The sequence below is a fragment of the Ictidomys tridecemlineatus genome, chromosome X (genome assembly GCF_052094955.1).
Source record: "Ictidomys tridecemlineatus isolate mIctTri1 chromosome X, mIctTri1.hap1, whole genome shotgun sequence".
In the NCBI taxonomy this organism is placed as follows: Eukaryota; Metazoa; Chordata; class Mammalia; order Rodentia; family Sciuridae; genus Ictidomys; species Ictidomys tridecemlineatus.
The window spans coordinates 71,719,026-71,735,267 of NC_135493.1; the positions used below are offsets into that span (position 1 = coordinate 71,719,026).

The following is a 16,242-nucleotide window of genomic DNA, read 5'->3' on the forward strand; positions in this document are numbered from 1 at the left end:
CCTGAGGCTGTAGGACAATTAATACTCAAAGGAATAAAAACAGCAAAGGCAGTGTTTGGAATTTCTCCCCATAAAATTATTACTCCATATACTATGAATCAAATTGATGAATTAGCTAATGAGTTAAATACTTGGGCAATAATAATGTGCAAATCTAATGTTTCATTTGATAACCACTTACCATCTAATCCTTTATTGTCTTTTTGGTCATTGCATCCTGTAATTTTTCCAAAAATGACAAGAAAAACACCTATCATGAATGCTCCAAATATATTCACTGATGGGTCAAATAATGGTACAGCAGCAATAGTTACACCTGATCAAACTTTTACATTTTTAGTACCCAAACAATCAGCTCAAAAGGTAGAGCTTAATGCAGTATTACAAACTTTTGTGATGTTTAAAGATTCTGTATTTAATTTATTTTCTGATAGCCAGTATATAGTTAATGCTATAGTATCCCTTGAAGATGCTGGTAGAATTTCCCCTTCTTCTACTGTTTTCTCTTTGTTTTCCACTATACAAAGTTTAATCTGGGACAGAAAAGATCCATTCTTTATAGGACATATCAGGGCACATACAGGATTGCCTGGAGCCCTTAGTTTAGGCAATGATTTAGCAGATAAAACTACACGTGACATACATATTTTCTCTGTACTAGAAGAAGCTATAAATTTTCATGAAAGATTCCATGTCAATGCTAATACTTTACAAAAGCGTTTTAAAATAACTAAGGAACAAGCTAGACAAATAATAAAACAATGTCAAAATTGTGTGACCTTTTTACCACAAGTTAATCTTGGAGTCAATCCTAGAGGATTGATGCCTAACCATATTTGGCAGATGGACGTCACACACTTGCCAGAATTTGGAAAATTAAAATATTTGCATGTTACAATTGATACTTCTTCTGGATTTTTGATGGGCTCCCTTCATGCCGGCGAAAAAACTAAAGATGTTATAGCTCATTGCTTACAAAATTTTGCCACTGTGGGCATTCCAAAACAGTTAAAAACAGATAATGCCCCTGGTTATACGTCTACTTCTTTTAAACAATTTTGCTCATCATTTGGCATTACTCATATAACAGGAATCCCATACAATCCACAGGGTCAAGGCATAGTTGAAAGAGCTCATCAAACTATTAAAATGTACTTATTAAAGCAAAAAGATGGAATTGGGAAGGGGTATATATTCCCCAAAGATAAACTTAAAATAACGCTTTTTACTCTAAACTTTTTAAATTTGGATTCATCAGGACTTAGTGCTGCAGAAAGGCATATGTGTCCAAAAAATGTACATAAGCCCAAGGTACTTTGGAAAGATATTCTAACAGGACAATGGAAAGGTCCTGACCCAGTAATTGTCTGGAATCGGGGGTCTGTTTGTGTGTTTCCACAGGAAGAACAGCAGCCGATTTGGATTCCAGAGAGATTAACCAAGGTTCTGACCCAGAACAGCAGCCGATTTGGATTTCAGAGAGATTAACCAAGGTTCTGACCCAGTGATTGTCTGGAGTCGGGGGCCTGTTTGTGTGTTTCCACAGGGAGAACAGCAGCTGATTTGGATTCCGCAGAGATTAACTAAAATCCTGACCCAGTGATTGTCTGGAGTCGGGGGTCTGTTTTTGTGTTTCCACAGAGAGAACAGCAGCCGATTTGGATTCCAGAGAGATTAACTAAAGCGATTTCTACAGACCAAAAAGAAGATGATTTAGCTCAAATCCATAATAGCTGATATCCAAAACTCCAATTTGGCTATCCTTACATCTGCGACAGAACCAGGATGCTTTTTTCAATATCTATTTTATTATTGCCCTTTCCCATATCATGAAGTTCTATTTTATTTTTTTGAGCTCATACAGACCTAGGTTAATGTTTTGCTGATCAGTTCTATTTTTTTTTTTTTTGACTATAGAGTTTTTAAACATTGCAATAGAGATTTTACCTGTAAAAAGTTATAAGGCCTTTACTATTGTGTTATGTGTTGTATGTATTATATTATGTGTGCACACTTGTGTTTTGTGTTATATGTTTGAATGTACGTATGTCCAATGTACATATTTCTATATATCATATATGATGAGCGCTCATGAAAAGATGGATCCAAATATTTTTTTTTTTATTCACGTGATTTAAATGGTTTAATTTAAATTGGGTAAATAACTGTTAAGAATTGTTTTAATATGTAAACAAAAAGGAGGTTAACAGATCTGTTTGTTTACTCTCACCTTTAGTTTTCATTATATTTAATAATTCTCTTCACTATAATATAAATTGTTAAGAAAATTGTTTTCTTTTAAGAAAATTGTTTTCTTTTAGTGCCTTCTGGAATGTTACCTAATTTTTTCTTTAGCCATTATTGCCAGAATTTCTATCTTCATCCCAGTGCCGATGAAGATAATATAAATTGTTAAGAAAATTGTTTTCTTTTAGTGTCTTCTGGAATGTTACCTAATTTTTTCTTTAGTCATTATTGCCAGAATTCCTATCTTCATCCCTGTGCCGGTGAAGACAAAGATAAAACTAATCTACAGTTTCTGCAATAGCCATCACTGAACTGCTTACAGAACTTACACTGAACTGCTTACAGAACCGTCAATTGACTTGGTATATCTTCCTCCCTTCTGCTTGTCATGATCATTCAGCTAAAATTTGGGGGTCAACAGAGGTGAGGCAAAGAACCTCACCCCCCCCCCGCTGAGACCTCTCCACAGGTGTGGCTGTACTGGACCGGTAGTCAATGACGGGTAAGATCCAATTACAATGGTACCAACCTAAGACAGGAGGCTGACGCCCTGAGGTCAGCTCATCCGAAGACGGGTAAGGACCATATGTATTGGACAACCTAAGGCAGACACGGTCCATAAGCCACATGCTTGTTGTTTAAACAGAGAGGGGGAGATGTTGAGAGCCACAGCCAAAGGGGCCCCAGCAAACTTCCAGCTGCCAGCAAGCTTCAGACTGCCCCAGCAACATCTAGCTGATTGGCTCCTCTGCGGTGATGTTCATTGGGCTGTTTCCCTGCCCTTCAGACTGCCAGCTGATGATTGGCTCACAGCTGCCCCAGCAACATCTAGCTGATTGGCTCCTCCACGGAGCTGCTCATTGGGTGACTTCTTTGGCTCTGCCCACGCAACCCAGCCAATCGGCCTCAAGAGGAGGAGGATTGTGGGAGGAAAAGGCTGGTGTGGGGGAGAGAGGCTTGTGGAAGCCGGTGGTGGCAGTTGGGCTCTGAGGGTTTTTCCCTGGAGCTGTTTTGTTTGGCGTTTGTAGTTCTAAAAATAAAGTTAGTTTCTTTTTGACAAGTGGCTCCTGATTTGTGCCAAGCCAGACTTCGGCAAATGAGCAAATGCAAGAATAGTAGCATGAATGGTGGAACGGGAGAGGATTCTAGAAATTAGGTTTGGTACATGTCCTCAGAGTTCAATCCCATCTCCAAACCATATTCAAGGCAAAGTGACAAATACTATGGTTAAAGAACATAGTGGACTGGGAGGAAGCAGTTTTCAACCAAAATTCCAGACCTATCATTTTATATGAACAAGTCTCACAAGAGAGATCTTCCATAGAAAATTCTTGCCCACCTTAATTGAGTCTTCTTGCACTATTTTCAATGCTGACAAGTGATTATTAACATGCTTCCAACAGTTTGAAAATACTTAAAAATCACACACTAATAATCTCATTGCTCAGTGAAGAACAAAAATGATGCCATGACTACAAGCTTATTAAATATTTCCCCTTCTTTTCATATGTTGTATTATTAAACCTTCCATATCTGAATATATCTAAATCTATCACAGTTTCAGCACTTTTCCAACTGTTTTCCTATCAACAGCTTACTTTTTGTGATTTTAATTAATTATGAGATTTTGGGCAGAGACAGTTAAATTAAAAACATTTATCAGCAGGAAAAAAATCATGCACCAAGACCATTATATAAGCAATTTACAGAGGAAAACAACATATTAAACTACTTTAAAATATGAACAATTGTATTGACAATTAGCTTGAGAAATATCCACGGTGTGTGTTTGTGGATGTGATGTATAAAAAACATCAGGTCCTTGCAGGTAAGTAAACTATCTTCTCAGTGTTTTAAATTGATCTTGTCATTCTGAGGCAGTGGGAAAAGATTCAAAAGGCAGAAGAAGAGATATTAGATAAAACTTGAGTACTACATAGAATGCAGATTTAGGTCTTTTCAACTGTAGGTAACAGGCATACTCCTCTTAAAAATCAATTCTGGAAGTTGATTCATATTTTTAAGTTGCTACTTAAAAGAATCCTGGAGGTGGGGACAGTTCTCATGAAAATCTAAGGAAGATCAGTACAAAGAAGGGTCCAATAGGTGGGATGCAGAAAGTTATATTGACCAAATTATAACATTACATCACGTGTATGTATAAATATGTAACAAATCCCATCATTGTGTACAACTAAAATGTACCAATAAAAATTATAGAAAATAAACAATCCAGTAGTAAAGCCTTCTTAAAAGCAATGCATCTCTAGTTTTGCATATTTTCTCTGTACAACTAACAGGCATTTGTAATACTAACAGACTGAAACAGAACAGACACTTTCAGAATGTCTGTTGAAGTTAATTAAATTAATTGAGTAATTTATTTATTTGTTTGTTTATTTAGTTTTTTTTTTTTTTTTTTTTTTTACCGAACTGAATGATATGTGGCCCACGTAAACTCAGGCCAGGGAGAACACATAGAGGATAAATTCACATGACTGTAATAGACTTGATTATGTGACACGAAGTCCATATATATTCTTTCCTGAGCTGTAGTCACAGATGCATCTCAAAAAACATGGCACAAAAAAAAAAACCAACCTGCTTAGCCCCTGGCTTTTGTTCCATAGGTGTCATGGTGAGTGTTTTGGTCTCTTTCTCATAACGGCAGTAGTATTTCACCCAGGATATTCCCAAGGCCCCTACAAAGACAGGCAAAAGTGAGCTAACAGAATCAGGATTTCAGCTCTACAAAACAGCAGCTGTTTACAGGCTGCTCATCACAGCCAGATCCAGATGCAGCACTTCCCTTCCCCTGAGCTCCAGCCTTACCTAGCCTCCTGCCCACTGTATATCTGGAGATAATAACCTTACCAACTTCTTTTTCAGTGGCTCCTGGCTGGCTCCAAACCCATTCTCCCTGCCATGTTCCCATGAATGGAACCACCACACATTCCAGAATCTGGAATCTTCTGTCTTCTGCTCCTCTTTCTCTGCAAATAACTTCCCATTTGATTTGTTGTTGGGCCGTGCCCCTTCTATCCTCCACATGTCTCTCGTTCAGCTGCCTTCCATCACATTTAGCACTGAATTATTGAAAGTCCTTATTGGTGTATTTTTAAATGTTTATACCATATTTCATAGAAAACACAAGTTCACTACTTTACCAATTAATAATTTCAGTGGACTTCTCTCTTATTTTCCCATCTCTGATTGCTGTTTTGAGTCTAGTCTTTACTCTTTGTTAAAAAAACTCATTTTGAAAATTATATCTCTATTTATGTCATTCCCTTTATTATAAATCACTCATGGCCTTCACACTATCTTCAAACTTTAAGCACCTTCCCCTCTATATTCCTGTCTTACTGTATGACTTTAAGATCCCAAATAAATAAGTAACCATATAATTTATAGTTCAAACCCAAAACATAATTAAGAGTGAATGGGACATTATTAATAATTACATCAGAACAAAAGGTGTCAACCAGGGCCTTTCTTGGCAAACTGGAATCCTACAAACAAATCATAGTCCCTCACCCCCCTGGGTGGCTTTACTCATGTATACATGTTGTGATATAATTACTAATAATGCCCCGCTTACTCTTAAGTATGTAGTATACACATGGAATTTTCTTCTCCCATTTCTTTACCTGTTAAAACTTCCACTCAACACTAAAGTCTTAGTTCAAACATGTTTTCCCCAATAAACCCCTTAGATATATGCCCCAAAGTGCCTAACACATTTCATTGATAAATTTGTTTATATCACACATAAGACCTGTGAACTCCTTAATGACAAAAATCCACTGTTGAGTCATCTTCTTGCACCCCCAATACAATTGCACCCCCAATTCTTCTTGTCTGGAAGAATTGATGCTAAGCACACATTTAACTGAGTAACAATGTTGTACCCATTGGACAATTAGAAACCTAGGGCACAGAAGGATCACACAGCACACAGCAGAGGTTCTCAACTCTGGCAATTTTGCCTCCCAGGGGACATTTTGCAATGCCTGAAGATATTTACATTGTCACACCTAGGAATCCTATTAACATAAAGTGAAGAGAGGCCTGGGATGCTATTAAACACAACATAGTACACAAGATTCTGTCTTCCAAACAAAGAATTATCCAGCCCAAAATGTCAACAGTGTTGACATTGAGGAAATCCTTCAATGCAGAGTTGAAGAGATAAACCTAACAAGTGAGAGAATATAGTTTGGAAACCATCAAAATTTAATTGATCTAAGGAGGTAGAGCATGATATCACTGCTAATGTGCCATGCTTCATAAACTGTGATGATTTTTTCCACAAGTCACCTCTAGGGGTATCTCTTCCACTAGTCACTTCTAGGGGTTTCTCTGATTCTGAAAGCTCTGAGGGCTTGCCCAGCACATCTCTTTACTCCTCAGATAAATTACATCTCTATTTATGTCATTCCCCTTATTATAAACCTTATTATAAATTCTGGGCAGGAATTGAAATCCCAGAATTTGGGGGTGTCATACTTCAAAAGGAAAAAAAAATTCAAACAGTACATATGGGTTTCAATAGGAAGTAAAAATGCTTGAACTATCTCTAACACTCTGTGACTAGATGATGTAATACTTAACGTTCATTATTTCAACGAAAATTAGAGGATGGTATTGGGGGTTGTGGGAGAAGTATGAGTTTCATCATCTCACAAACATGAATTTAATCTGAGGCCTGTCATTTGTTAATAGAGTGACTTTTATAAGGTAACTTCTCTGAGCCTCAGTGGCCTCAGGTGTAAAATAGGTATAAGGGGAAATCAAAGATTGAATGAGACAGTGCTGTTAAAGCAGTTAGCACCATGCCTGGCACATAGTAGGTATAATAAGTATTTCTCTGCCTCCATTTGCCCTACCTTTCTTTCTGTCCCAAAGAGCCATCAGAAGGATTAACAAATAACAATCCTAATTTTGAATCTCAGAGAAAATTCTTGGATCTTATCATTCTAAAGCCTTTGAAAGATGAATTCTTAATTTCCCCTGAATTTTCTTCCTTTTTTATATTTACTATTCTCATTCTACCTTCCTTGGAACTTCAGTTATTAGGTATCTATGAATGATATGGGTGCCCAAGGATCAGAAAGGTCAAGTGGCAGCAGGCGCCAGGCTTCTGTAACCCAGTGGATACCCCTGTGTTCCCACACACATTTCTCTTGTGTATAGAGATAGCCTTCTATGGTTGGCTGTCCTGGAAGTTTGCATGTCTGGGGAGCTTCTTTCATCCTTTTCTTAAGTTCTTCCATCTCTTCCCGGGTACTGGAGAAATGATTTCTTGTCTGTCGAGACATCAGTATCATGATCATTATCATCATCATCATCATCACCATCATCATGAATAAGTATTTATTGGTCAGAGTTCCAGTACAGAGTTTTCTGTTTATAGCATGTGCTACAACTAGCAAAAAACAAATGCTTCATAGCACAGCAACTAGAAAACAATTTTATGGAGTTTAATGTTACTAACGACCAGTAGAGAAACAAAAAGGTATAGACAGTAATATACTCATAAAATAACAACTGGGAGGCTGGGGTGTAGTTCAGTGGTAGAGTGCTTGCCCAGCACATGTGAGCCACTGGGTTCAATCCTTAGCACCACGTAAAAATAAATAAATAAAATAAAGGTATTGTGACCATCTCAACAAAAATATATTTTTTTAAAAAATCACAACTGCTCAATGTGAGCTATGCAAGGCTCCAATAAATAAGGACTCTTAGACCGCTAAGCACCACACTGTCTTCTGTACAACAAGTGAGACTGTAGAGAAGGTTCTCAAAGATAATATTATGGCAACTTCCACATCTTTCCTCAAATATAATGACTGTCTATTTGACCTGAAATCAAATTCTATCCATGAAGATAAAATATATGCAAGTGTTCTGTTTGAAAATAGGCTAACAGAATTTATATTTTAATACCCACAAATATCAAAGGCTAATAGTGAGAAAGAATCTATTTAAAACTATAGAATTAAAACACAATGACAAGTCAGTTTGAAAGGTTTGAGTATGAAAACCATTAGAGATAGGTCCTTAGTGCCCAGTCTCACAAGACTATGGCATGATGTCATTTATAAATGTAAGAAGAGTCAAGTGATTAACTTGGTTGTAGATACTCTTCTCACATGCTAGAGAAGAGTACCCAGAAAAGAGGAAAGTATACAGAAAGCAAAAATAATATCCTCCTAAACAACCCAGTGAGACTTATTTCCACTATATTGTATTGGTATTTTTATCTGAAAATATATCTGAAAGTTTCATGCAATACAACACTCAGTCAAATATCACCTGATCTCAGTGTTGCCTTCTCTGACTCTACCAGGAAGTGAATTGTTCCATTCTTTGTGCTTCTTTAAAACTTTTGCTCTTGATTCTAGCACTTATCATAAGGGAATATGATTCATCTGTGCTTCTGTCACTCCTCCATAAACACTTACATGCCTCATTATGGTGTTTGTAGTGAATTTCACAATGTCTAGCACAGAGTATGTGCTCACTCTAAATCCATAAATGTTCATTAACTGTGGGTTAAATAAGTGAGTGAGTAAAAGAATATGTAGCAATATAAGTGCCCCAAAACATGGAAAACCTATATCTATGTCCACTATAAGAACCAGCATAAGAATAAAAGTAGAAAAAAACCTTTGAAATTTGTTTCTTTAACTCTAAAAAAAAATACTGAGAGGATAAAAGAAGGTGGATAGGAGGAGAGGATAAAAATGGGTGTCCGTGGTAATAAAACCCAGAGTGACTATTTTGGCAAACCAGGGAAATAACTTACAACCTGTACTTAAATAAGCCCATAGCTGGATTCTGTTATGAGGAAATGCATCAAATTAGCAACACTTAATAAATTAGCAACACCTAAATGGAGATGTTGGTGGATGGAAGGGTGGGTTTGAATAGCACTCAGCTGGAAAGACAGGGAAGAGCTGAAACTGGAAGACCAAGAAGAAGAATACAGTACACTAAAATATATCTGATCCACACCAGCATGTCATGACAAATTGTTTGGTATGCAATAAACTAAAATTCCAAGTTCAAGGTCACTGGGACTAAAATTCAATTGGAGAGACAGGTGAAAAAACCTGCATGAAACTCACATTCTGCAAACTGAGCTGCAGCTGCTGTTTGTATGGAAGGAAATCCTGTGTGAGCTCCACAGTCAAGCTGTTGGAAATGAAGAGGCTATGAAGAAAGGCCAAGACCTAAGGAAAACATGCAAAAACAACTTTATCAGCAGTTCCTTCTAATTAATCAAACACAGGAACCATGAACCCAGAGAACAAAACTTCATAGTATTTACCCAGTATAGTTTAAAAATCAGTCATGCAAACACAACCAGTTGTATAAAGAACTATTCTCATATTAGGTTGAACATTTACCCTGTACTTAGTTTCAGAAAGTAAGTAACAAATGTATTCATCCAGATCCAGATCCTGTTCAAATTGCAAACAAAGCCATTCATAACTTGGACAGCTCGAGAATGGACTGTTTTCTCTATACACAGTGAGAATCTCTAACCCAAAAATCTGAAGTCCAAAATGCTCCAAAATCTGAAACATTCTGAGCATTGTCATTATGCCACAGATAGAAAATTCCACACCTGGCCTCATGTGGTGAGCGTCAGTCAAAATGCAGACACACATTAAACATATTGCATAAAATTACCTTCAGGCTATATGTATAAGAAGAATATGAAACATAAATTAATTTCATATTTAGACTGGGTCCTATACCCAAGATATCTTAAAATACACACACACACACACACACACACACACACACACACACACATATGCCCGCGCGCCAGCATTGCAAAAACAATTCAATCATTTCAGATAATGAATTCTAAAAATCTATAGCTTCAAGATTGGCATATGATAGGGGTTCAACGAGTATTTGTTCAATGAATGAATAAGTGAAAGATAAATGAGCAATGTAAGATTATCTACCTTAAAGAATGTCATCATGCCAAAATATCAAAATAGTCTGAATTGATTATCAAATTAGAAATGTTTTAGGGAGTTGTAAATGTTCAAGATATATTTTTGAAATGTTCAAAATGTTCAAACCCATCAAAATCAAATACACAAAGTGAAGCTAGTCAATCGTTAAAAAACAAATACCAAATGACCCCTTTGATATAAGGGGAGTAAACAAGGACAGGGTAAGGACGAAGAGCTTGAGAAGAAGATTTACATTAAACAGGGATAAGAAAAGGGGAGGGGAGGGGAGGGGAGGGGAGGGGGGATAGTAGAGAATAGGACAGACAGCAGAATACATCAGACACTAGAAAGGCAATATGTCAATCAATGGAAGGGTAACTGATGTGAAACAGCAATCTGTATACGGGGTAAAGTTGGGAGTTCATAACCCACTTGAATCAAACTGTGAAAGATGATGTATTAAGAACTGTGTAATGTTTTGAACGACCAACAATAAAAAAAAATCAAATACACAAAAAGAAAATATAATTTTCATCTTGTTTGACAATTATTTTAATTATATCCCTTAAATAAGTGTTTAATGCTGGAAAAGTATAATAGGTAGTAGTAAAAATGCCCTTGTATCGGATATTATCTCCTACCACTTTCCTTTTCTTTCATAAGTATCTAAAGACACAAATCATTTTTCTTATTCTTTCAGCACACCATTCTTCCCCAACTTTAGGACTGCTCACATGTCATTATGTATGTCTGAATGTTCTTTTTCCACTATTACCATGGCTGCATCTTTTTATTCCTTTAGGCATGATGTTAAATGACATTTTCAGAGATTCTTCATGACTACTTCATCTAAACTAGATGCCAATTTTTGTTATTTATTTTTTTAGACTTTTTTGATTTCTTTCATAGCCCTAATCACAGCTAGCAATTATTTTAACTATGCACATCCTTCTTTTCTTTCTGCCTACCCAATGAGAGTGTAGTCTTCATAAAGAAAACAACTGAGTCTTTTTTGTTTAATATAGTATAATATACTATAGTATAGTATAACTAGTGTTCTGCACAGAGCCTGAAATATAACAGAAACTTAATAAAGATTTGTTGAGGGCTGGGGTTGTGGCTCAGTGGTAGAGCACTTGCCTAGCAAGTGTGAGGCACTGGGTTTGATCCTCAGCACCACATAAAAATAAATAAATAAAATAAAAATATTGTGTCCATCTATAATTAATTTTTTTTAATTTTTGAGTAAATATATAAATACTTGTTTGCAAAATACATATACAGATGTATACAATTTCAAGTTCCAATACACATGTACATAGACACACATACTCATGTGCAATATATATACAAGTGCACACATGTACACACAGTCACACCTACAAGCACACATAGAGGAAGAGACATAAGAAAAACACAGATAATTCATAAAAGAAATTGTTACAATATTAACAGTGATGACACAAGGGATTTATTGCATTTCTTTGGTTTATCCTATGTATTTTTTCTACCTTTTTATGATAAGTACATTATTTTATAATAAAAATAGTCATCAAAATCCAGCATCTTTGTCATATCAAAGATCACTGCCTTTTGTAATAAATTTAGGAGACAGAAATGCAAAAATTATATACCATAGACATGAAAATAGTAAAATGGGAAGTTATAAAGTACAAGAGACATGAATTCTTAGCATAGGCCCTGGTATATGGTAGAGACTTTCAGAAGCTTTTTGAAAGCATGAAGGAAAGGAAAGGAGAGGAAGAAAATAAGAAGTGTGGCAGAAGAATTGGAAGAGGTAAGGAAGGAGAGAGGGAGAACAAAAAAAATTGGAAGAAATAAAATACTCTTAAAAGAAAATCAGGGAGGGAAGAAGAAAAAAAATTAGAATGTTAGAGAGCAGGTAAAACATAAGCCAGTGTGACTATATTTTTGACATTCATTATCAAACACTGATAGCCCTTCACATTCTTTCTTATTCCAATTTTGTAATCAGAGCTGGGGATGTAGCTCAGTGGCTTAATGCTCACCTAGCATGTGCAAGGCCCTGGGTTCAATCCCAGCACTGCAAAACAACAAACTATCCAATTTTATGATCAAAGTTCCATGCAATTACCCGGTATTTGGGAAACAGTTTTAGAATATTCATCAGCAAACAGAACTTACTGGCTCCACAATATTGAACTTCTTGGATTCCTGAACTTCCTGGATTTGATAAACGTAGTCGAGGGAGGACTCAAAGAAAATGTGTCTCTCTTTATCCACCTGGAGATCTGCCTGTAGAAGAAGGGCAATACATGTCACAAGTAGGCATTGTCATTCCTACAAGTCAGACTATTTAGATTTGACAGAATTCTAGAGCTAGGAAAAAATTTAACCACTAATTACTATCTTATTCCTTTATTTTACAAAGAAGGAATATGAAGTCAAGGGATAAAAACAACTAACCCAAGACTTTCAGTTTCCAGTCCAACATGTAAGAAGCTTAGAAGTCTTCACACCCATCCTCACAACAAGAAAAAAGCTAAACAAGTGGAAAATCAACTCTTCTTAGAGTCAAAAGAGAACTGAAGTCAGAGAAAAACTCCTCCCTCAAAAACTGGATAGAGGTGAACACAGAGAATCAGTGTATGCCAGAGCAGAACATCAAAAGCTATAGCCAACTGTTAAGGGATTACAACTAAACAAAATATGCCAAGCCTCAGGCTTATTTAAGTAGAGATTTCTAAGAAATCCAAAGATAAAACAAGGATGCCAGAGTAAACTTTAGCCTCTGACACTGAGAGAGACTGCAAATTAAGCACAACCCAATGTCAAGCGAGATAACCGCAAAACCTCACACTAAAAATCAATGTACCTCAGTTCCTTTTATCCAAACATCATCTCTGGCTTGTCAATAATATATGTTGAAATGCTTTTTTTTAAATGCACAGTCTGAACAAAAAGAACAATCATCAGAAACACAGGCAAGGAAGAGATTATGGAATTACTAAGATCATGAGAATATCATCATAAGAATTTAAAATAACTCTTATTAATATGATAAGGACCCTAAGGAAAAAAAGAAGACATAATGCAACAAACAGATGAGTAATATTAGCAGACAGATGAAAAGTTGAAGAAAGAATTCAAAGGAAAAGGAGGAAATCTAAAACACTGTAGTACAAATGAAGAGCACATTTATGATCAAAGTTCCATGCAATTACCTTTCAGGGGTCCATTAGTGGATAGGCCAAGGTTGAGGAAAAAAATCAGGGAACCTGGGAGCTAACAGTGTGGTTCAATGGTCTAGTGCTTGTCTACCATGTGTGAAGCCCTGGGTTCCATTCCCAAAACCACGAAAAATAAATTGTCATTGAGCTTGAAGATACAGCAACATAAAGCTCAAAAACCAAAAGGCAAAACAATTGAAAAACATGAAAACATGGAGTAGAATATCCAAGAATATGGAATATGGGACAATTACAAAAGGAGATATATATATATATATATATATATATATATATATATATATATATATATATAAATTTTTTTTCAAAGTACCAGAAGAAGACAAAAAAATAACAGAAGAAATATTTGAAGTAATAATAACATAATTTTCCAAAATGAAAGAGAGATACTACCACAGATCCTGAAATCTCAGAGACTACCAATCAGGATAAGTATCTAAAAATCTACACGTAGACATAACATACACAAACTTCAAAAAATGAAAGACAGCAATCTTACACAAAGCTAGAGGAACAATGAAACAACTTACCTACAAAGGAACAAGGATAAAATTGTATTAGATTTCTTATAAGAAAACATGTAGATTTCTGGTAAATGGATAGAATTGAAGACTATCATGTTAAGTGAAATATACCAATCCCAAAAAACCAAAGGCCAAATGTTCTCTCTGATGTGTGGATGATGACCCATAATAGGTGGTAGGGAGGGAGAGGTGGAGGTTCACCAGATTGGATAGGAGGGAATGGGAGGAAGAGTTGGGAGTGGGAATGGGAAAGACAGTAGAATGAATTTGACCTAAATTTCCTATGTTTATATATGAATACACGACCAGCATAACCACAAGAATGAGAAGTTATACTCCATGGATGTATGTCAAAATAGATTCTATTGTCATGTATAACTAAAAAGAATAAATAAAACAAGGACTATAAAAATAGATGGGTAGATAGATAGATAGATAAAAAGAAAGCAGGCAAATAAAAGAGTAGAGTAAAAATATTAGGGTTTGTTTGTTTTGATTTGGGGATTGAACCCAGGGGTGCTTTTTTTGAGACTTTCTCAAACAAAAATTGAAGGAATTTGTTGCCAGTACACTTTGTCATATAAGAAATGTTTCAAGTTGTTCTACAGATAGAAGTAAATTATATAAATCATAAATGGGGTCCAATAAAGAAATAAGGGCACTACAGAGGTAGTAAATGAAGATAAAATGAAACTTATATATTTCTTTTTCTTAATTGATCTAACACATAAAGAATTTGTCTAAAATAAGAACTGCACAAAATATCTCACAACTATAGTTTACTAATTAGTGCAAGAAATAACAGCAATATTATAAGGTTCTGCAGGGAAAAACTGGAAAAACTCTGCTGTAAAGTTCCCATACTAACCACCAGAGTTATTTGAAAGTGGCCATGAATTGATAATAAATATTATAAGCTCTAAGCCACAAAAAATATAAAAAATAAGAAAATATATGACTGGTGTGCCAGGAAAGGACAAAAAAAATGAAGCCATATAAAATTTTCAATTAAAATAAGTCAAAACTGAAATGAAGGGCAGTAAATGAGAATTAATATTGAACATGGTAAATACTACTCCAATAATATTAAGGATCACTTTACATATCAATGGTCTAAATAAACCAATTGAAAAATAGACATTGCAAAGCATATAAGAGCCAACTAAATGTTATCTACAAGATATCACATTAAATATAAAGGTAAAAACAAAGTGAAAGCAAACATATGGAGATAGATATATAATATATACTAGCATTAGTCAAAAGAAAGCTGGAATAGCTATATTAATTTCAGGAAAAGGACAGTATAGAACAAATAAAAATATCCAGGAAAGGGGGATACAACATGATGAAAACAGGTCAATTTTCTAAGAAGGTATTACAATCCTTAATATAAATATGCTTAGTGTTATGGTTTGGATGTGAGGTATCCCCCCAAAGCTCATGTGTGAGACAATATAAGAAGGTTCAGAGGAGAGTTGATTAGGTTGTAAGTGTCTTAACCTAATGAGTGAATTAATCTCCTGACAGGGATTAACTGAGTGGTAATTGAAGTGGTAGGGTGTGGCTGGAGGAGGTGGGGATTGGGGCTTTGGGGTATCTGGTGAGTAGAGTCTCTATTTTCTGATCACTATGTGAGCTACTTCCCTCTGCTATACTCTTCCACCATGATGTTCTGCCAATATTTCATCATCTTGAGCCCGGAGAAATGGGGCTGGCCTTCTATGGACTAAGACCTTTGAAACTAAGCCCACAAATAAAACTTTCCTCCCATAAAATTGTTCTGGTCAGGTCCTTTAGTCACAGCAGCAAAAGAGCTGACTAAAATACCTAGTGACAGAATATCAAAATACACAAGGTAGGACTAGCATTGTAGCTCAGTGGTAGAGCACTTGCCTAGCATGTGTGAGGCACTCAGTTCAATCCTCAGCACCACATAAAAAATAAATAAAAATAAACTTATTTTAAGAATACATAATGTAAAAAATGATAAAACTGTAAAAAAAGACATATGCACTATCAGAGTTGGAGACTTCAGTACTCTTCTATTGGTAGTTGACACATTCATAAGGCATGAAATCAATAAGGACCATCAATCAAATTAATATAACAGACATCTATAGAATATTTGATCCAACAACAGCAGAATATATATCGTTCTCAATGTCACATGGAACAATCATCAAGATAAACCAAATTCTAATATATAAAATATACTGGAACAAATTTAAAAGAATAGAAATCATACAAAGCATGCTCTCA

At 35.6% G+C, this 16,242-nt stretch overlaps 1 protein-coding gene across 1 annotated transcript in view; it reads right to left on the reverse strand.

Moving 5' to 3' along the window:
• Ophn1 (oligophrenin 1) overlaps positions 1-16,242 on the reverse strand; it is a 383,470-nt gene that overhangs the window by 186,473 nt on the left and 180,755 nt on the right. The window contains exons 7-10 of the mRNA XM_040282142.2: positions 12,393-12,503; positions 9,381-9,485; positions 7,427-7,556; positions 4,849-4,949 (exon numbers count right to left, since the gene is read on the reverse strand). Of these exons, the coding sequence (XP_040138076.1) occupies positions 4,849-4,949; positions 7,427-7,556; positions 9,381-9,485; positions 12,393-12,503 (447 nt within the window). The remainder of the gene's footprint in view (positions 1-4,848; positions 4,950-7,426; positions 7,557-9,380; positions 9,486-12,392; positions 12,504-16,242) is intronic.